The 23,582-nt window shown below is 35.3% G+C and overlaps 1 protein-coding gene across 2 annotated transcripts in view; it reads left to right on the plus strand.

Moving 5' to 3' along the window:
• The first annotated feature begins 7,162 nt into the window (after positions 1-7,162).
• Positions 7,163-23,582, plus strand: part of LOC126823443 (DNA damage-regulated autophagy modulator protein 1) — a 34,199-nt gene continuing 17,779 nt past the window's right edge. Inside the window, exons 1-2 of one of the 2 annotated variants that reach the window (XM_050552299.2) lie at positions 7,163-7,336; positions 22,546-22,667. In XM_050552299.2, coding sequence (XP_050408256.2) covers positions 7,289-7,336; positions 22,546-22,667 — 170 coding nt within the window. In that variant the 5' untranslated portion in view covers positions 7,163-7,288. The remainder of the gene's footprint in view (positions 7,337-22,545; positions 22,668-23,582) is intronic. The other variant, XM_050552298.2, reaches the window with a different exon arrangement.

The following is a 23,582-nucleotide window of genomic DNA, read 5'->3' on the forward strand; positions in this document are numbered from 1 at the left end:
TTTTCTTTTCAAATTTGCCAGATTGTTGATGTTAATGCACAGTAATAATCTTACCTTGTAACATTCTCCAAAGGCTATTATTTCCCCATCTACATATGTTGTTAAATATTTCTAAACTGCTTTCCTCTGAATGTGAAAGATTCAAAATGGTATCAAAAGCCTCTTCTTTGCTCAAAAATAGCCGCTTTTTACATGAGCAGTGTTGTGATCCATCACAGATATTCACATCATGCCAGTTTTCTGTTGCTTTAGAGTCTTTTGGCAACCCCTGGAGTGTTATTGGTAGCATGCACAGTTGTTTTGAGCGATGTTCTCCAGGATCGGGATCACAGTGATACTTCAGACGTACAAGATTATCCAACATCAAAATCAAGTGACACTGCCTAAGGCTAACCATTTGAGTCACATTACCAGCAAGAGTATCATATGTAATAGCTGATCATCTATCGACTTTGAAATAAGGTTGTTTTCAGCAAATGTCAGTGATGTTGTAAATCCATATTTACTTGTGATATTGAAAAGCGTACTTATGCTGTGATAGTTCATTAAAAGTTCATCTGTTATTTTTTGTTGGAAAATTCCAATGAAATTTTTGTTAAATGTATTCAATAGAACTTCATATACAGAGTACAATCGTTCGTATTTTTTATTTAAGAAATTTTCAGACAAGTTCTTGTGGTAAAGACTATCTTTGTTAATGAACATTTCAAGAATAAGTTGCATTTCCAATGGTACATCCAAATGAAATTCCTGGAGAATGTCGAAATTGGTGACAGACAAAGGCTTGGGCAGTGATATATCAAACCATGACTGGCATCTTTCCATTATTCCGTTGACCTTAATTTCTTCTGGAACTACATTTTCTTGTAAAACGTTGCATAAAAACAATATATGTGTACTTAATTTATTTAACCGGAGGTCGTCATAAAGACTAAATCTTGCAATATGACCATTTTTTTGCAGGTATGGTGTTAAAGAATTGGAATCAATGAACATAATATGATGACAATCCAACGAATGATATTTGTTGCATATGTTCAATATCATCTGTATTGTTAATTTGTTGGTTGGTGCTTCACAGTTACTAGTACAGCCGACAATAATGTCAACTGTATCTAAAAATTCCTGGATACCAGGACACATACATTTTACGCATGTAACTGATTGTATTTCAACAGGAAATATTGTTGTGAATGCGTTGGAAATTTGAGATTCTACAATAGAAGGCCTATGTTTGTTAATTGTGGATAATTGTATTTCTTCACTAACAGCATTTGATGTTATCCTTTGACGTCTCAATTTAATAGTTTGTTGGGCACTTTTTACAACAGATTTGCTTAGGTTTTTAGCTTCTTTTAGTGATTTGAGATAGTCCCAACGCCTTTAAAAAACTATCACCTACAGGCTCACTGCACAAGCTTTGCGCAAAATGGTGCTCGAATAAACATATTCTTGACCATTCTTCATTTGTAAAAATAGCTTTATATGAATGTTCAAGGAATGGAATTTTCAATTCATCAAGCTTCAGATATTTATGATCGTCCTTCCCAACAAGTAAATTTGATATTTCTTTGTAAAGATCTAATAGTGTACCTTGTGATTGAATTTTTGATGGTACCGAAGAGAAAAAATCTTTACTTATTTGGTTTCCAATGGAAAAACAATTTCCAAAGTCCTCGGAATGATTAAAAATATATTTTAGAATAGCCAAAGTACTTATGCATTCTGTGCCACCAACAACTTTGATATGTCCTCCCTGGTATCTTTCTACTTCTCGTTTAATGTTATATTTCTTCAATAATTTAATCCTATCCTTTTCTGATTGATTGTTCTTAAGATATATTATAAAGTCATCCAAAATAATCCACAATCTGGAATCATTATCATCTCTTCTCAGTGGCAATTCTCTTAATTTCAACATAATGAAATTCCAGTTTGAAAGGAACAGTACAATATAATATAAGCCGTCTGCTAGTATATCAAATGATACAATGAGCATTGGATATCTTTATATTATACAATATTAACATCGGTGTGGAATTTGATATTGTGTGCCAACATAGATAGCACATTCCTCCCACAACCAAAAAATATTGAAATACAATACATTTATAAAGATAAGATTCAGTTGGTCTATGGCCATGTGTTTTATAATGAGACAGTAGCTATAGGTGTTGACAGCATTTTGGCTTGTGTGTAGGACTGTATATGCGTATTACGTAATCCATCCGGGTTGAACAGAATTTGTTTTAAATATCCGACACAGCAAAACAACTCTTGATCTAGTGATATCAGTTTTCTGCGTAATAAACCCGGATGTTGAACAGAGAATATGAAACATTTTTTGTCTACAAGGGTTGCATATCGTTTAGAGTGTAGACCTAATTTATTTATTTCACGCGTTCAAAATACTAATATTATCCCAGTAATATATATTTTGTGAAATATTAATTTTGGTCAATCTGAAGTGCTCAAACAAATTTCGTAGCCAGATCAACGACCTGATGTTAAGTTTCCGAGATTTGTGTTAGATGAATTCAAAATATCTATCAAATACATGTGAATAGGGTGTTGTCAGTGTCGCAAAATTATTATCTAAAGAATTAAATCTAAAATTTATGTCCAAAATTGATGTCAGATGATAATTTGATATCTCTCTTCCCCCCCCCCCCCCTCCCCGACCTATAACAATATACTTTTGTTCTCCTTTTCTGTAATTTGACCTTTGAATACTACATTATATGAACAATTACGGCTGGCGAGACACTTGTATTTCTTCATTGTTCATTTCTGGCGTACAAAGACCGCAACAAAGGTTAACACGCATGCCGATATGTGAGGATCTCGTATAATCTCGCATGTCGTCCAGCGTCATTGCCACATGTCAATCGTAAACCAACAAACCAACCGATATAACAAGCTGCCAGTCGTCCTCTTAGAACAAACTAACGAAGCAATCCATTATACGAACAAACAATATAAGATTAAGTTGTATTATCTGTTTTATCGACATTGATATATTGAACAATGAAGAAAGATAGAGAGTCGTGATTTGAAGATACTGTACCGGCTATCTGGGAGGCGAAGAAGGGAGGTTTCGGTTTATATTAAGTCAACAACTTATGTTTGCTGTAAACTTCCGTCTTATTTCCGCTTTAATGTTGATAAAGTTTTTAAACAATTTCAGATATCCGTGTCTATTCATTCTTATCAGTCATTTTAATCGGTTACGATCGAGAGATAACGATTATTCACTATGCTTTGATTGATCAAATAGACAGTAGTTGGGAGAAAGCTTTATCACCCAACAACACATTCTACAGTAGACATCGCTTGTGTGATAACTTTCATAATTTACTGAGGGATATCCCCAGTGGTCGCATTCGGTTCTACTCCACTATACCCTGTTTCAAATTTATAATGTATAAATTTCTAATTCATTTATATTTAATTGCATTATCAAAAACTGTAGTATCTTTCGCAGATTTTAAATATGTATAACATTTATATGTTTGACTTTTGTTAGTATTAAAACTATTCGTTCTGTGTCTGAAATGATTCATTCTAATATTTTTATTATTATTGAACGAATACTTGGCAATTTGATTCTCAATAAAACTCTTGAACCAACATACATCTATAAACACATGCCCGTTCTTCATTAATGTATTATAATTGTATAATTTGGACTTTTCTCATTTAGGCTACCTTCAGGCTAATGCCTAACCTTGAAGGGGAGCCTTTGCGTTTTGCTTACTTTACCCGGTGAGAGTTGCTTCCCTTTGCCAACTCCCTTTTCAATTAACGATTTATGGAATTGGTCGATAAAAATAGCACAATCATCAAGGGCAGATAACTTGAAAACGTCCCCCCCATCACATAGATTAACCCAGTGGTTAGTGGAGCAGAACGGAATGGGACCACTGGGGATACCGAGGATGTGTCCAACGGGAATTGAGTATCATCCGCAAACAATACATAGGTTTTCCTAAATGTGATTGAAAAGTTTTTTTGCTACTCTGCGACCTGCCCATTTACATCTATAAAAGTTTAAATAGACTGGGATGTCTTTCACTTACGCCCTCTCCTCCTCTCCGCAGCTACACTACTAATCGCCGGTCAAAAGCAGTGCCTAAGCCATTGGCTCGGTCCGCTCTCAGGTTATAGGTCAATCAAATGAATATTGAAATCACAATAAAAATATTGAGCCCGATCCTTACTGGTGGGACGTACAATTCCCAGAAGGGTAGTAAACACAGTTCTTCGATTGTTATCGACGACCTATGACTAACTATTTAAAATTTGGAAAGTATATACAAACGTAGAAAGTCTAAAACACTGAACGCTAACTAATCAACTAAAGCTACACCATTCCACTAGTAATTGATTTGCGTAATACTTTGGATTGAAATTCAATATCACTGATTTTAAAAAATAACATAAAGATTGAATTGAACCGGGTTAAAATATTGGTGTTTCGTGCAATTATCTATTTTTCTATTCTGTGTACATATATTTAATTTCATCGACGTGCAGGAAGATACCGGTGGGGGGGGGGGGCTTGCAGAAGGGATCAATTTCAGGGAGCATCCTATTAAAGAGTGAAACTGATTTTGATAAAGAACTGACTGTTCTTGCTGTAATAGGTCAGAGATTTTAATAGATAATACAAAATGATGATATTGAAAATTTCTTTCCAATTACTTTATTCTGAGCCAAGTTATCACTGTTTGTAGTTTTGACTAGATGTGTGCATTGATTGTTTATTATCATAACCACGGTACTGGTGTATTCGAATATTAAATTAAATCATTAAATGGCATCGAGAGTAGATTAATAGTAATAAATTGTATAACATTTAAAGCTCAAAGAAAGACCCGCAATAGCAAATTTAGCTCTTGAATAATGTATCCTTAAGTGTTTTGAAGTTTGAAACTATCGCTGTTCACTTTGATGTACGCGTTGCCCTACTTATTTGGACGAAATATTTTTTATTTCATTTGTTTTTAAATGTCTTTCTTTTGCAGATTGCTCAGTGCTAGTCCCTATATTTGGGTCTTCGGGCATACAATCAATTAATAGGTCTAGAGGCATCGCCAAACCTCTGCATGCCACTGTTAATTTGATTACGTCTGCGGATCAATTTCTTTCTCCATTTTTATACGCCCACATTGAAATGTGGTCGTATATTGTCGTCGCCCCCGTCCGTCCGTCCGGCGTCCACAATTGCTTGTGGACGCTCTAGAGGCCAAAGTTAATATCTGATTGACTTTAAATTTATACACAGTGTTTGAGGTCTTGAGACGAAGAAGCGATTTCCAATAATTATTGCCAGAGTTATGGCCCTTGATCACTAAGTAAAATCTTGTGGACGCTAAGATTTATACACAGTGTTTAAGGTCATGAGACGAAGAAGCCTATTGATTTTCAGCGATTTCCGATAATTACTGCCAGAGTTATGACCCTTGATCACCTCAAAAAATCTTGTGGACGCTCTAAAGGCCAAAATTAAAATCCGATTGACTTTAAATTAATACACAGTGTTTAAGGTCATGAGACAAAGAACCCTCTTGATTTTCAATGATTTCCGATAATTACACAGTGTTTAAGGTCATGAAACAAAGAAGTCTATCGATTTTCAGCGATTTCCGATAATTACTGCCAGAGTTATGGCCCTTGATCACTTTGAAAAATCTTGTGGACGCTCTAGAGTCCAAAGTTAATATCTGATTGACTTCAAATTTATACACAGTGTTTAAGGTCATGAGACGAAGAATCCTATTGATTTTCAACGATTTCCGATAATTACTGCCAGAGTTATGGCCCTTGATCACTTCAAAAAATCTTGTGGGCGCTCTAAAGGCCAAATTAATACACAGTGTTTCCGATAATTACTGCCAGAGTTATGGCCCTTGATCACTTTGAAAAATCTTGCGGACGCTCTAGAGTCCAAAGTTAATATCTGATTGACTTCAAATTTATACACAGTGTTTAAGGTCATGAGACGAAGAATCCTATTGATTTTCAACGATTTCCGATAATTACTGCCACTGCCAGAGTTATTGACCTTGATCACTTTGAAAAATCTTGTGGACGCTCTATAGGTCAAAGTTAATATCCGATCACTTCAAAAAATCTTGTGGGCGCTCTAAAGGCCAAATTAATACACAGTGTTTAAGGTCATGAGACAAAGAATCCTGTTGATTTTCAATGATTTCCGATAATTACTGCCAAAGTTATGGCCATTGATCACTTTGTGACGCTCTAAAGGCTAAAGTTATCATCCGATTGACTTCAGATTGATACACAGAGTTTAAGATCTTGAGACGAACAAGTATATTGATTTTCAATGAATTTTTATGTCTTGAACAGCTAAATCCATGATATTAAAAGTTTTGTATACAAAACGTTAGCATGGGACAGCACTTTATAAAAACAAACAAATTCTAATGGTTTTCTGATAATTACTTCATGAGTTGTTGCTCTTAATCAGATTTTAGTGTATTATAAATGTTTCATTACCGAAAAAAGTAAAAATATGCAACAACTGTTGTTGACTGCCCGGACGATTTAGCTGTTGTGGGCGTATGTTTCGTTGCCTGGCAACCTATCTTTTACGTTGATGGACACGTCTTACGTATAATAGTACATAGTTCTAAACTAAATAGAAGCAACATGTGTCAGTTCGGTGCTTTGGTTTATGGTGCCGTTTGTCTAGCGGACTCGTTAGATTCATTGTTAAACTCTAAATATTTACTTATAATGTTCCCAATTAAATAATGAATCTAATTATTGGAAGTGAGGGGTCGGCTTGTTTATTTACAGTAACTGTAGACACTTGGCTGTGTGAAGCAAGTTATCGTTCTTCTAAAGCAATCTAAAACGAACGGCTTTAATTGTCTTCGAGTAGTATTATCCTAAGCCGATGTAATAATCCTTAGGGATAATCTAAGGTGATTAATACAAATTAATGACCCCATTTTATTTGGACGTCGTGAAAAATAAACAATCTGGGTGATTAGTGTACACCTTCCCACAAGCAAGGGTTTAAATCTTCTCAGCGTGTAATCAACAAACGGTATTGTTCTTAATTACAGCGAATAATACTCGAACTGGGATTCTCCAATACCACGTGATTTCTAGACTACGATATACGGCGGGAAATGTTATTGATATCAAGCGACTGTCGTCTGCTAGTTATTTATTTTGTTGACGACTGTCAAAGAAAGAGGACGTGTTGTTATTCGTTTATATAGAACAATAAATAAGGCATTCGGTCGATTTGAAAATGGAAGAAAATGCATGTTTTTTGAAACAACATGATTTACGGGATAAGGTAAGTTTATAAATAATGTATATTTTGTACTGCTGTGCGGTTGATAAGTGTTAAGATTCGTTTCTAGGTTAAGTTTAAGCCAACTCAGTCAGATATAAGCACAACTACAAACTTGTTACACATATTAAAAATCTTGTCTTTTTTGGCAGAGTCTATCTCTGCTATACATTAACATCTTTTGCACATAGTATTTTTAAAACACATTTGCCATTCGTGTTGGTGTAAAACCCCTTGGTTCTAACTTTCTCACAAGTTTGCACGCATGACACCATTTTCTTACGGAGTCTTAATCGGTGCATAAATGAAATTACGCAGACTTCGACCATATATATTTTCGATTCTTTTTTTATTTACTGGTTTAATCTATCTGTAGACTAATATGAAATACAATGATATATCGGCAAACATTGAATATAAACATAATATGTACGCGTAGGATTTGTTGATAGCAATGAAACAACACGGTTAACGTCCCGGGCGTAATAGTCGTTAGAGTCATTACCCACGAAACCGAGTAAATAGATTACACTTCCACTATATTAATTCCAAAAATAAAACGGTTGTACTTGTAGGTGGTAGGGGGTTGCCGAGTAGTCCAATGCACGTGCGCTTTAGATGATAATGTCTGTAATTGAGTCACGTGGCGTTGTTTCCATCCCACACTTGTACGTGACAACAACTATGCCTAACATCGTGGGATTTCTCCCATTGCTAATGACCTTTACGCGTTGGCGAATTGTTGAAGTAAAAACTCGTACCTAGTGTTAGTCACGAAATGAACTGGTTTGTGCTGTGCTGAGTGCATGGACGCACCCCCCCCCCCTCTCTCTGGAATTTTAGTAGCTTTATAGAATGAAGTGTGTTTGTTAAATAATATTTATCGACCGAATTTCTGACCCAATTTTTAAGCCATTAACGTTAAGAATAAAATCCTGTTAAAGATAGTCCAAAATATGATATTCATAATTAATATTACCCAGGTCGGTGATTCTAACCTTGTAGAACGTAAATAAGCCCAGTTTCTGTAAGGTTCATTGTAGACTTTGATGCAGTAATGCAAAAATACAAATACCTTTTGTCAGTATATGTTTTGCCCTACCATCATTTTACTAATCCCAGCATATGGAAAGGTCAATCGGATTGTAGAGAAAATGATATTCATTTAGATTTGAAGAACGTGGATAGAAAATGATAACAAAAAGTGAGACTGCATGCATGTCCGGTTCTTATATCTTTATAATAAATGTCTGCAAGTCGTTGCACACATCAGGCGTTTGTGTATAGAAAAAGGCGCGCGAGGCATGCGAGAAGACTGAGTTTTTATCTTATTCTTCTGTCTATTATACACTCAACTGATGTCTGCTACTTTCACAGAACTCTTTCTTTCTACACGCGCATTTATATAAGCAAAGAACGCATGCAAGGTCTCTATTTTATTTCAATATGTGTGATTGAAATAACACATATACGCTTAATATGTGACGGTTTACCAAAAAGGATTCGATTTTTATTCTAATTGAGTTTTAATGGAGTGAAACTTAGTATTTTAAAGATTATATACAGTGGTGTGTGTGTTTAAATTGTCTTTAGAACTGTTATTCACGTTAAGAAAAGGAAGTATGATATAATAACTCGTTATCATTATAATATATAAGGTAAGTTATCCTCTGATACTTTTTATTGCATGCACCCAGTTTCCCCTGACAGCTCGAGGCTTTGCGGACAAGAAAATTATTACGGTAATAAAGACTTATTTTAGTCTCGAAATAATTAAGTTAAAGTCTAGTTGACGCTAAACACAATTTCTTATAAACTTACTAAATAATACATGAAAAATTCGTAATAGATAGAATTTTAATCTGCTTAAATCCACTTGCCTCGATTACCATGCCAATTGAACCATTGTGGGAATGTAACGGTAACCAATGCACCAGCGAAATATAAATACAAGAGAATAATGATCTGGTTATTAAACCACTTTGATTATAACACTAATATACAAAGGATACACGTTCAGCCACAATCTGATTACAATTTCGTATCGTTTATTTTTCCTGATATTTACTTCATATTGTATTATATGCTCGTAACCTAACCAACCCTCTATCATTACGAAGTTTTTCAGGAAGATTAACCATTATACAAGACTATATTATTCCAAATAAATATAACCTCAAATCACTGTACGTTTTGTTCGATAAATGCAGCTCCGTATACCAATACACAGAATTTGATTAGTATGCCACATGTCAAAATAATACAGGAAAAGAAACAAAACGATTTGTACTGAAACGACATATCCCATTTTCTCTTTAACAATACAACGAATTGATTACCGTTGTCTGAACTCTAAACTATTACATCACTGCAATAAAACTCTTCACATTCTTGATGTAAATGTCAATAAATGATTAGAGTATCACCCAGTTTACTACCACTATGTAAATTATTTAATTACGAGTTTTAGGTATATAAATGACAATAATGTACGTATTATGACGAACAGATCATTACAGGAACAATTCACAACCACACTGAATATAATACGATTGGATAAACTGCTATCATAAGTTGTTATGTAATATGTTATATACCTACATCAGTCTACTCTTGTTATCTACTTGTCAACATGTCACCTCAGCAGGTAAAAGACAAGGATTATCATAGTACCCGATACTGTCATAACAGGTTCTTGTATCGCAGACAAGTTCTATTTTCTTGTTTTATTATCTTAGCGCACACGCAGGGGTCTTTTCTGTGGGAGGAAACCGGAGTACCCGGAGTAAACCCACGAGGTTGAGAAGGCGCCTCTATCTCCATGCCAGGTACGCTCACACCAGGGATCGAAACCACGACCACAAGCCAGAGGTGACCGGCCAGCTAGAAGTCGAAGCGCGACACTCTAGAACACTAGGTCATCCCACCCCGCTAATACAGGTTCTTCGATAACCATCAAATATATACCCGAGGGCGCCTTTGAAATTGACGTGATTTGAATTTCAAGTTACTTCATTACATAAACAGAATAATTTGATATAAGTCTGCCAAGCTATCTCCGAAATGTGCACTTGTAAATTTCCAATTTACCTTACTTTTAAGTAAATCAATGCTAAGTAAATTAGGCGATTGTCGGTTATATTGTTCACTGGAAAGATACGTATCATTGTGCATCACCGTTCTATCTTCCGAAACGGTGACTCGGTGAGTAAGACGTTGGCTCGCTAACCATCAGGCCCGTTTTCAATCACTGTGTTGACCGAGAAAATTCATCGGATTTTCCGTCGTGGTTCTCCCTTATGAAAGTGGATCAGGACGGAGGGCCTTGTATTTCTGGCAAGGAACAACGAATAGTAGTTCGGATGAGATGAAAAACCGAGAACCCGTGTACACATTGGCGTGCACATAAAAGAACCCTTGACAGTTGTAATTCGATATAAAAGTAGACCGTAGCACACTGTATAGCTTATGCCCTTCGTCTTTATCCCAGTCAGTGCAGTAGGACGTTAAACCCCATTTCCCTTTTTTCTTTCGTCTTTTATTGGGCTCTCCGTAATATTACCACCGGTCCGTACAAACGCAACAAAGTGAGTTCTGATGGGTGGATTGAATATATCAATGTAATCGAACGTCACAGCTCTACGCAAACAAGATTGTGAATTTGAAGCCCTCTAACGTCGAAATCTATTTCCCCCAGTGTTCCAAGGTTAATCTTGTGAAATCAATTTCGTTTACGAGATTTGAAATCAAAGGCAAAATGGAAATTTCATTTGTAAAAGAAGTTGTTCGATGTTTTAATCTGTGTCGAAAGAAAATCTTGTTACTTTTAACAAAAGCTATGTATATATTACATTATTGATTTCAACTATTAGATTTAGTTTAAACATCAATAATGTAACAGAAGTTCTGTCCAAGATTTATTTTTGATATTGACATTTATTTAAAACTAATCAATATCAATTTAACCATATTTAATTCATGGTGGTCTGTATCCGTTTGATACCTATTACTGTTTTATTGTGAATTAATGGTACCAAATTGAAAGTGGAATCTGATCAATTTCAGCAGAACAGTAGGACGTTAAACTCCATTTCATTTCATTTCTGATCAATTTCCTTTTTTTCTATTGATGGAATGTTTAGGATACTGTTGGTTGATTACTTACGGTTGTACTTGTCGATTCCTACTTTTATTTTTTTAATTTTGTGTAGCCGTTTCCAGTTTCCGCGCTCTTATTGCATTTTATATTAAGATGTATTTTACAATCAACTGGACTCTTAATATATTTATATCGTGTGCAGCAGGCAGGTAATTCAGACTATTTTAATCTTATTCCACATCAAAGGCATCGTTTGCAGACGCGTGTTTTATTTTGGGAATGTACACCACTAATCGCCCCAAAACTTAAGTGAAATCGACATGAAACACCTTTGCAGAAATTTCAGAATCTTTCCACCGCATCTCTCTTCGCTGTAGCCTGTAATTCGGGTGAAATCAGAGAAGACAGACCAATGCTATAAAGTCATCATTTTGATCAACGTAACCGATTTTTCAAAATTGTCTTTAAGGAAGATAAAGACACATTATGTAAGATTTAGATAAAGAGCTGTACATGTAGTTCCAAAATAGATAACTCAAAACGAATATATTGAAAATTTCATTCCAATTACTTTATTTAGAGTCAAGTTATCACGGTTTTGACAAGATGTGACAAATATTGTTTATTACCGTAGGGACGTTACTTGTTAATCAAAACCTAGCCTTGCTTCTCCATATTTAAATTCAATGAGTAAATGGCGATCGCATTTCTATCGGTTTAAATCTCTCCAGTCCGACAGTCTAGAGATTTGATTATAGGCTTGTCACGTGAATAATGCCTAAATAATAATTTATATAACATTTGAATTTATATAACATTTGAAGTGAAGGGAAAATAATAACCCGCAAAATGCAGATTTATCTCTTGAATAATGCATCTTTAATTTCTTGGTATGGTACAATAAACTTACTAGAAATACCCCTACTTTCTTTTTCGAAAATTTGAAAACTCCGACTTTCAGGATGATGGATTTTTACGTTAAAGTCACAATGCACCAGAAGGCTAATAGTCATTTTCCTTATAATTGTGAGTTTAACTGGAATATGCGTAGGTCTATAACAGACATTAATTGATATTTTTACATTTATCACGCCTTCTGTACGTTATCTTAATTCTTAATTGACCCAATAACGATAAAGTGATATGAATGTCTCTATTATATAGATATTATGATAAGTATTTCAACATTCTATTGTAAAACCTAGAGACAAACCGTATGACATGGTGAGTGTTTGGCGCTATAGATAAGATAAGACTTTTCGAATGATTAGACATTATCAGTATTCTATCGCAGCTATGATGCGCACCAGAATTTACACGCTTATATTCACATACTTCTCCGCTACACCCGAAACTAACATAGGGTTATTTGCATTGACTATAATTTACTTTAGCGTGGTTTTATACCTTCGATTTTCGCCCTACAATCTGCGACAGAGAAATACTTTTTAGAAAAACTAAATGCACTAATAGATGGTGAAATTATTCCTTTTTTATGTAACAGATAAGAATGAATTATTAAAATCCCAACTATAGACAGTCGTTAAAACTACCAGATTTCTACAAAGATAAACAACAAGAGGCCGTGATTTATTTAAAAGTCGTTTTGGTTTACCTATATGTGTAATTTGATTATCGTTAATGTATTACGCTAAGCCATAAAAAATAGCTTAGAAATATAGTGATAGAGTAGTCGAGGTCAGATGTCAAAAACACGAAAACGCCACTTCTGTGTAGACTATATTTGAAGCCGCTCAGAAGAATTTGGCATGTTTCCTGGAATATTTGGTACTGATAAACATTTTATTTAATACCCTTTTAACCGAATTGACTGATTTCTCTCTGAAATAAATTTACAAATTTATATAACATCACATTAAGTTCAAATGCCGTGGTAATGGAGTACGCGACTAAATTTGAATAAGGTGACAAGGAAATTTAATCGGATGATCTGGTGCGAGTGTTTCTGGGAAGATTAAAACATGGCTAGATACAATAAACTAATATTTAGCTTTAAACAATGACGGGTGTTGTAGGCGAGGCAGAATTTGCTGACTCGTTGTATATTTTTGCTACACTTGACAAGCATATTGGCACAAAGATATGACTTAGAAACTAGTGTATTTCTACAAAAGCAAAAACGATGATCAGCAATATGACTTACGGATTGAATAAAGACACGCCATATTTGACAAATTATGGAATGCTCAAAGTGGAATAATATTAATTAATGTAATAATATACAGCATATACACATGGCAACGATTGATGTCTGTTCGAAGAAAATACACCATGTATTATCAGCTTTTTATATATCATAAAACAGTGTACATCCTGTTTTAATAAAACACATGAATAATGGTTTGTGTTCAGAGAGAGAGAGAGAGAGAGAGAGAGCGAAATAGGGTTTAACGTCCACTCGACACAAACTAGGTCATTTCGGGACTAACATATGGTTTAATTTTATTTCAATAATTCGCTTGCGCGTAGGGGTCTTTAGCAGTGGGAGGAAACCGGAGGACCCGGAGAAAACCCACGAGGTTGCACAGGCGACCCTACTCCTTGTCACGTACAACCGGGGATTCGAAACCACGCCAGTTAACTCAGGATTCTTTACAATAAAATTGTCTTATCATTCAAAATTATTACATTTAATACTCCACTTTATCTAAATTTCCATTTTATTGAAAAATCTCTTGTTTCTAAAACGGATATCTTGCTCCGTTCACAGACCAGTAAATCTCTTTTTCTTCAAAAATGCAAAACGGAATCCATGAAACGTACTTTTCATTATTCTGCATGTCTTTTATGGAACAATCTGCCTTTTGATATAAAGATGTGTAAAAATGTTGAAAATTTTAAGATTAAACTGAAAACTCATTTATTTTGCACACTGAAGGAACCATAATATTCAACTGATGACATACTTATTATTTTTAACTTGCAACTGCATTCTATTTTATTTTGTGTGTAATTATAGTGTTCTTCCTATATTCTACTTGTATAATGTATATGTTTTGTAGTTTGGGAGTGACTTATCAAACTTCCCACTTTAAAATGCTATTGCATTTCTAATGATTTAAATTTATCCTGATATTACATGTATATATGTCTTTGTAGTTTAGGAGGGACCTATGGAAGATTAGTTGTTTTTTTTGCAAACTAAATACGTTGCCTCATTAAATAAAGTTTTTATTATTATTATTATTATAATGGCCCCGGTTTGTGTTCTGTCTGGTTGTAATAGTGCATGGTTAGGGAATATCTGTAGGTTACCAATGCCGATGATAAGGCCAAATAAAGGTTACATAATATTATGCACATAGGACAACGACTTTTTGGGAATTGAGTTACAAATATCTGAAATAATTATCGTAAGCACTAAGAGAAAAGATACAAAATGGGCTTTAACATCTATTTTGTTTTGCCCTGACCGGGCTATTGAAGTCGGGTTATCAAGTTTGAAATTGAAAAGTAACCACCATTTAGATTGAGCAGTCTTGTTTATTCTTTTATAGTTACATTAGCTGATGCTTTAAAATAACAGATGGGATAGTAATTTGTAAATCATATACCAACATAAATATATATAGACAAGAATCTTTATACCAATAACAGGGGTCAAAGATATACTATAGATGAGGTGTGGTGAATTGTATACTATTTAATTTGTTGTTGCCCTTGGTTCAACAGTATGTTAAATCCATTGGTGTCAATTAATGCATTTTTTAAGGTACCACACATGATATTCATCGAATTTGAACCCGTTACTTTTTTCAAAGTAAAACCATAAAATCTGAGTTACAGACCTTACAAATAAGTAAATCGTATGCTAAGACCATTTATAATAATTGATATAACCCCTGCGAATCGATTATATTTGATAAATAAATTAATATTTTGAACTCTTTTTGTTACAAAGGTCAACTTGATCTCACACTACTTGGTAACTTCCTCTCCACCAGATGTGCCATTTTGGAAATCAATTCAAACCGAAATCAAGGCAGTCGTTTTGCTATAGAAAATGATTGTGAGTAAATAGAGGTCCAGCTTTAAAAAAAGTAAAGAATAAAGTTGGTTTATTAATTTTCAGCTCGTGTCGTGAAACAGATAAATTAAAAGTCGCCGTCAAGTTAAAAACAAAATATTGTTTGAATATAGGTTTGAATTCTTGAGAAAATGATACCACTGCAACCACTGGCCAAGGAGGATTGGGCTCGGGACTTTTAATCATCGAAAACAAATCCCCCCAACGTGGATTGAAGAAAAGTCGTTTGCACAAGGACAGTTTACCCGAAGTTCGGATAAGAATATTACCCAAAGTAAATTACGGGAAGTATTTGAGTTCACAGACACCAAGCGCTTTGGTAATTTGTCCGCGATTTTCAATGCATTCATTTTGCATTATTTATTTTTAGACTATTATAGCAAATACGGCCAGTTCTTTATCTAAATTTTGCATAAGATTTCACCTTTAAGCTCAATGTAGAAATGGTGGTTTCCAAAACAGTCTTGAGTAATTGTTTACGAAACATTAAATATCACGACATTTTGATGTCAAGAGCATTACAGAGATGTTACGTACACATGTATTTCTGACATTCAATACAATTATTACATTATTAAAAATAATTGACATGCTATATACTGTTAAAAGCTTAGTACATTATATATGGGAACTTGTGTAAAACTACACCATTTAGACGACTGTCATGACCCTCAAATCCGACATTTACAATAGATTGTTTATATTATTACGAAATCGTGTTTTCACATAAAAATATATTATAATTCGGTATTATATTACATTAAACTACGTGCTTGACTTCAACATGTTTGTACACATTGGAACCAAATTATATTATTGACTCAAGTGGATTAACAAAAACACCAACAGAAAGGCAAATGTAATTAAAATTTAATTAAAACAATACTGCCCGATATTTCAGCTGTGTATGATGCATGGTATATATGCGGAAATAAAGCTGGCTTCTTGATTTCAATGCCACGCTAATGGGACGTCAAAACATCGCATTTGTATGTTGTTATTTCGTGTTTTGAGCAAGTTTTGTGTACCGGGCGCAAGGAAATGTCGATGTTGATTAATTAGGCATTATTTATTTTTAAATCAATGTCTAGCTGATAGTAATTTTTTCTTTTGCCAAGCGTAAGATTGATTTGCTTCTCTTGAATTCAGCAGTGGAATACCACAAAGTTACCAAAGTCAGCCTTAAGAGGCGGGCGTGAATCATTAGAGTATACAGATTATAATATACAGTGTAAAAATTAAAGACAGCTAATTCTCCCTAAAATAAGTTATGTGTCCGAGTTTGATCGGGAAATCGATGATCCAATACGTACAGAAGTTGAATACCTTTTAAAATTCTAAACCAGGAAGCTGCCAATATTCTGGTAGATTTTGCTGTTATCTAACGCCAGAACCTAATCTGAGGGAAGTAATTTAAAATTGGTATTTCATGGCACGCCAACTCATTGCCGGAACAGGGTATCACGTGGCTAAGCGGGTAAGACGCTAGCTCGCTAGCCTGGAGGTCGGGTGTTCGATCCCTGCATTGGCCGAGAAAGTTCATCCAGATTTTCCGGCGTGGTTCTCCCTTGTCAGTGATGCAGGACGGAGGGGTTGACAAGGAAAGCTGTCTAGTCGTTCGTATGGGACGAAAAACCGAGGTCCCGTGTACACATTGGCGTGCACGTAAAAGATCCCTTGGCAGTTGGAATTCGATATAAGAGCAGGCCGTAGTGCCGCTGTCCGGGCAAATTTCCCTCATAGCACACTGTATGGCGTATGCCCGTCTTCATTAGCCCAGGTTAGGAGCAGAACAGTAGGACGTTAAACTCCATTTCATTTCATTTCATTGCCGGAACAAGGAACAAGTCATTGCAGGGATTTTTTAAAAAAGAACACGGAACAGCAGTTGTATTCAAATCAGCTTCACCCCAAGTCGCTTATTTCGGCACAATAATGGCGAATCCCTTATTTCATTATATATTTGGGTGGGGTGGGGACACTCCAGGTTAGACGCATCATACAAGACGGGTTGTCAATCTTACGGAACATACATCGTACATGCACCCCTGAATGTGTAGACAGGTGAACAGACAGACAAGAAATAAAATAACTTCTATTCTTCACACATCTATATGTCTATAAACACGTGGTGAAAACTAACATAAAGCTCTGTTTATATAGACCACCTAAATTAAATGGACAAATTATTGAATCCCCTCACTACTGGATAACACGAAGCAATTTGTCATAAAACAGGCAGACCAAATGATTGCTGTGCTGAAACAATAAAATGTGATCCATATGACCTCATCTGATGTATTAATGCAATTGTTATGGGACCTCCCACTGCGATATTGGTTGTGATTCACCCATGATAAATGTATTGTGGACATAAGTAAGACAACGAGAGATCTACTCTCCATTAAAATGTCAAAAGAAATAATAAAATAAAAAACTGGTTAAATGAAAAGCGGTGTACATATCATTCGTTAACGATATCTTCATTAATTAGAAACTTTTGTGATGAAATTTACCAGAATATTTTCTTTATTCTCGAAAAAGACCGACTTTGAAATAGTTTTCTCTGGTGCTGTTCGTATCCTGTTTAGCAGTTACTTACTAAAAGAGCCATAAATTGATTACATATTTTAAAAAATACATTGAAGGAAGCCGTTTACCCTGTTGCGATTATATGTAATAGATTTAAAAGATTAAACTTTTGTGACTTTTTTGGTAATGGACAGCAGACACAAATTACATCAACCATAACTAAAGTTGAACCAAACAGGCCGTAAATTTCTAACCTGACCGTTGACCATTTCCGCTACACACCATCGTCTATATACCTTGCCTAAGGTGAATAATAAACAGTAATAGGTCAGCTTGAAGGCACAATAGTAAAACAGTTCACATTGTTTAATACACGGGAGAGAAAAGGGAATCCTACTCCGGACAATGCCTCCCCGGTGAATACTATTTTCCACAAACATGCACATATTGTTCTCATTATATTTTTATTGAGAAGTCTTCGTGTGTTCGTGGGATATGTAGGCCTATGTATAAACATGCCAATGTGCTCTAATTTCCTTATAATACTGGAATTGGAACCGTTTCAGGAATATGCTGGTGCCACGTGAACACGCGATTGTTTAATTAGATCATTCATCACCGAAACGTTATCGACATTCGTTTATTTGAATTCTGCTGAATTTTACTTTAACTGGTTAGGTTTGTCCTGAGGGGCGGACTATTAAATAAATAAAATTTGATAAACTGTGCTTGATAAATTTGACCGGAAGAAGATCCAGTTACATGTTAAGGTGTTCATTTAGTCACAAATTTATATGCATGTTTTGATCGGTCAGTTGCAGTCTTTACCCATGATTCGCTTATATTAATGATATGAACTTGCGAAGGTGTGGACAGATTTATTATCGTACGATCTAACGAACTAAATACACACTTGCTGCTACCATACAATAGCCTTTATTATGAAGTAACAGGTCTTGATATATAGGGAAAGAGCAGGTGTGTGGGTTTGGGTGGTGGGGGCGGAGGGGGCGAGTAAATGTGACCTCAAATGCGTTAAATGTAAGAAAGCCGGGCAAATGAATAAGCCATTTTTACTTATAATAACACCTTATCAATATAAATCAACCAGTGGGCCACAGTAGCTCCGCGGGTAAACCGCTGCCCCACTAACCAGCAGATGGGTGTTGGCCGATAAGTATCTCTGGATTTTTTAGCGTGCCCCCCACCCCACCCCCGGTAACTGGTGCAGGTTGGGGGGATAGGAATAGCGTCTGTGTGTTAGCGTGTAATTAAGTAAAATAACCCTAACAATATTGGAATCCGACGAAGAGTGGACGGATATGCCACTTACGGGCAGAATTTCCCACATAGCCCATTGTATGGAGTATACCACTCTTCATTAGTCCTTTTGGAACAGCAAAGTATGACGTTAAACAGCATCGTATTTTATTTCCAAGACATAATGGATGCAGTAACGGCGGCCAATAACGTTTTTAAAGGTTGGCTGCTTATTGCCATCCAGCGTGGAATTATTAACTTACGAGATGAAAGCATGTTCGCATGTCTGTAGAATATCAGGAACCAGGTGCAGTCTGTAATATGTTCCACTAATTCCACACACAGTACTCATAATAGCTGGCAGTATTGAACTACTATATTATGTTCTTCAATTGATAATATAGACAAAATAATTACTGACGTTGACGTAAGGTCTAAACCCTATTGTATCGTTGACCTTTCTTACCAATTCCTATTGGCATCCTTATACTATCGTTTATAGTGTTAGCTTCTTCATCAGTACTACTTTATATTGGTTATTTATGGTTTCTGATAATTTGCAGGTGGATTTTCAAAGATTGTCGACAATATATTAAACATTGTGCTAAGTCATTACACATACCATATAAATACATAGATATTTTGAACTTTGATTTGGGACGCCGAAACTGCTTTGTATAAGATAGACTCACCTTCAAAATGTACCACTACGTTATTTTTGATTGAATTAATATACTGCATGTAATCAAGTGGTTAAAATTCAAGGGCCCAAATTTTATAATGTAGTCCAAATATTTTATGAAACTAACCGTTAAGATTCAGATGATCGCAAGTTGCAATAATTAAAAAAATCGCTTTGTTATGAAAATTATGTGTTTCAAAAATCCCTTTGTTATGAAAATTATGTATATAAAATTCTTTTGTGATAAGTGCCGAGAGATTAAGATGAGTGAACACGTGACCCACAAGTTAAGTCAGCCGTTGACTATTCCCTGCAATGAAACTGAACTCAGCAGTGTTCTTCATAGTGATAATAGACTGGAATTTCAATTTTTGATGGAAAAGATTGTTTTATATTCACAGTGAATTAATGTGAATGAACCCGTAAGCATCAAGGTCGTAGGGTTACTTATTACTTTTGACAGTGTTTTGAATACTATTCGGGTCACATTGATAGCAGGTGTTGTTGATTTGGTAAACATGAGAGGTGAATCGGCATTGATACCAACGAAGGAACGACAATATACCAAAAATTCATCGGTTGAAAAAACAAAAAAAAACAATGACCTTTTCTAGTTTTTTACGACTCGTCTACATTCTATTTGTATCACCATTAAACTAACGCCTATTTCATAGGATATATAACACTGTCTAAAAGCACTAATTCAAAACCTATAGTTTTGTTGATGCCTTTAGACTTCAATTCAAGCCGTTTTAGTTTATCAGAAATTGTTTTTGAAATCTGCCTCTTGTAATTTCGGTGTCTATTTATGTCGTTGTTTTGTGGTGATAATTCTGAGTTGTACTTAAAGGACATATAATCAAAACAACAGTAGCTGGGTTAGCTTTTGAACTTCCATAAATCGTGCCTTGAAAAGGTGCCTGGTTGTTGGGGTGGGAAGAACAAGCCCCCCTTACACGTTGGTGTGCACACAAAAGAACCCTTAAAGTTTGAAATTCGATGAATATTATCATTACATGTAGATGAAAACACCGCTGTTAGAGCAAAATGTCCTTCGCAGTACACTACATGAAGTATGTCCATCTTCATTATCCCGATTGGTGCAGAAAAGTAGGACGTTAAACTCATTTTCATTCATTCAGATAGTATCTGGGTTCAGTATTATGTATGATTTATTTTGTACCATTTTCACACTTCAACAATCATCAATAGACAGATAGATAATAATATTTATACTTAAAGCCCACACGTGACGATAGATTGGTCAGGCACTAACATGAGAAACATTGTATATTATCATGTAAATAAATAACTTCTTGTTTTCTCTAATCATCCATTAAACTAGGTTACACATTCTAACTAGAAGTTTTGATACTTACTCTCTTCAAATTACACTGTTTATTTTCTTACTAATTCCCCTCGTGTGTTAATCAACATCTAGCTAGCTGTTTGAAAACCCGTTCTGTAACCTATTTTTTATGGTTGAATAAGTAAATCCAAGCATGAATTGGCTGCTGTGATGTGAATTGTTAACCTCTGGTGGTGTTTTTAAGACAATAATTTTGAACAGTGTCATAGTTAAAATAAGCTTATATAGCCTACACCGAGTAAGATATTGTAATACAAAAAAAAATAATAAAAAGTTGTATCATTGGTCATGGAATGGCGGGTTTTTGTCAAAGTTTGCATACCCCCCCCCCCCACACACACACACTCACACACCCACACACACCAACAAGACATCGGCAAATAAATAACAAAATCCACAATGCTAATGTCTCTTTAAACACGGCTCATCGGCACCCCCATTGTGTTTTGACCATACAGTTATTTTATTTCCAGCGTTTGTCGACCAAATGAATTAAGTATTGTTCTTCCATAAATACGTGTTATAATTTATACCTCTAAATCCCTTGTAATGAATTGAGCAAAATATATAGATAATTCTGACATTTCCACACTGCCGTCTGTGGAATCGGTTTATGTTCACAATCGGTTAAAACCAGAGTAAATCTGTTTCCCTTGCCCACGTTTATCTGAACTAATGAGTTGTTTGTTCGACATCTCTTTATATCTCAATCTATACAGCTGTGTAAGAATTATATTCAAGATTTATTTACTAATGTTGGCTTATTCTTGTTCATCATGGCACTGACCGCCTACAGCTCCTTGGCAGTGTTTTGATATGGATGATGGAAAGTCAGATTGATAACCCCAACTTATATTCATCATTAGCATTAACAAACAAAATAACCCACAAACTTCATCCTGTTCTATTATTTTATGAGAAACATGTCTTGGAATAACCAATACTAGTGTTTTGTCTCTGGAATAAGTTTTTGAAATTCACATATATTGATTTTCTTCATAGTGTATAGATTTCGAGTGTTTTGACAAAGGCAGTGACACGTTTCGTGTATGTACAACTATTTAATGTAAATTAGATATTAAACAATGTGCATTCCAGGCGGTCCAAATCCATCCACAAGCATGCTCAAACGTAACTCAACATGTAAACTTTTACAGGAGTCCGTATTATAACAAAATTTTCATTTATTTCATACGTTCAATACCTTTTATATCTGTTTCAGAAACCCACAAAGGAACAGGAAGAATACGAAGACATGGCTTTGTGTTTTTTCTTCTTGAAGAGACGAATTCATTATCTTCCTATTCTGACGTCATTGTTTATTATAGCTTCCTTTTTTATATCGTAAGTTTTCTTTTATGTTATTTAATACTCGTGTACCTTTCCCTTCTTTAAGAGATGTATCTTTTATCTTAAGTGGGTTGTTTTTTTTAAAGAAAAACCCAAAGAATTAAAATATAATACATATCAAAAATAAGAGCAACTGTTAACATATTTATCTGTATAAAATGAAATGGGTTTAACGTCCCACTTTTCTGCACCGACTTGGCTAATAAAGACATGAAATGGGGTTTAACGTCCTACTGTTCTGCTCCGACTGGGTTAATGAAAACGGGTATACGCCATACAGTGTGCTATGAGGGAAATTTTGCCCGGGCACCGGCACTATAGCATACTCTTATATCGAATTCCAACTGCCAAGGGATCTTTTACGTGCATGCCAATGTATTCACGGGACCTCGGTTTTTCGTACCATCCGAACGACTAGACAGCTGTCCTTGTCAGGCCCTTCATCCTGCATCACTGACAAGGGGGAACCACGCCAGAAAGTCTGGGCGAACTTTCTCGGTTAATGGCTAATGAAGACGGGGATACACCTTGCTGTATGGTATGATATGAGGGAAATTTCCTCAACCGGGCAATACGGCCTACTCTAATATTTCGAATTCCATCTACCAAGGGATCTTTCACGTGCACGCCAGCTTGTACACGGAACCTCGGATTTCGTTCCATCCGAACGACTTGATACTGTCCTCGTCAGGCCCTCCGTCCTGCACCACTGACAAGGGTAAACCCGGCGGAAATTTCTAGGGCACTTTCTCGGCAAACATTTGGAGTGAACCCTATAGACCCCCTGGTTAGAGAGCCAGTGTCTTGCTCATTCATCCACCATGACTCCTAATTTGTATAAAGATCTTAAAAAACACACAATTAATTCATTTCACAATTTCTTTAAGTGCACATTATTTCCTGTCAAAC

The sequence above is a fragment of the Patella vulgata genome, chromosome 6 (assembly GCF_932274485.2).
Source record: "Patella vulgata chromosome 6, xgPatVulg1.2, whole genome shotgun sequence".
Lineage (NCBI taxonomy): Eukaryota > Metazoa > Mollusca > Gastropoda > Patellidae > Patella > Patella vulgata.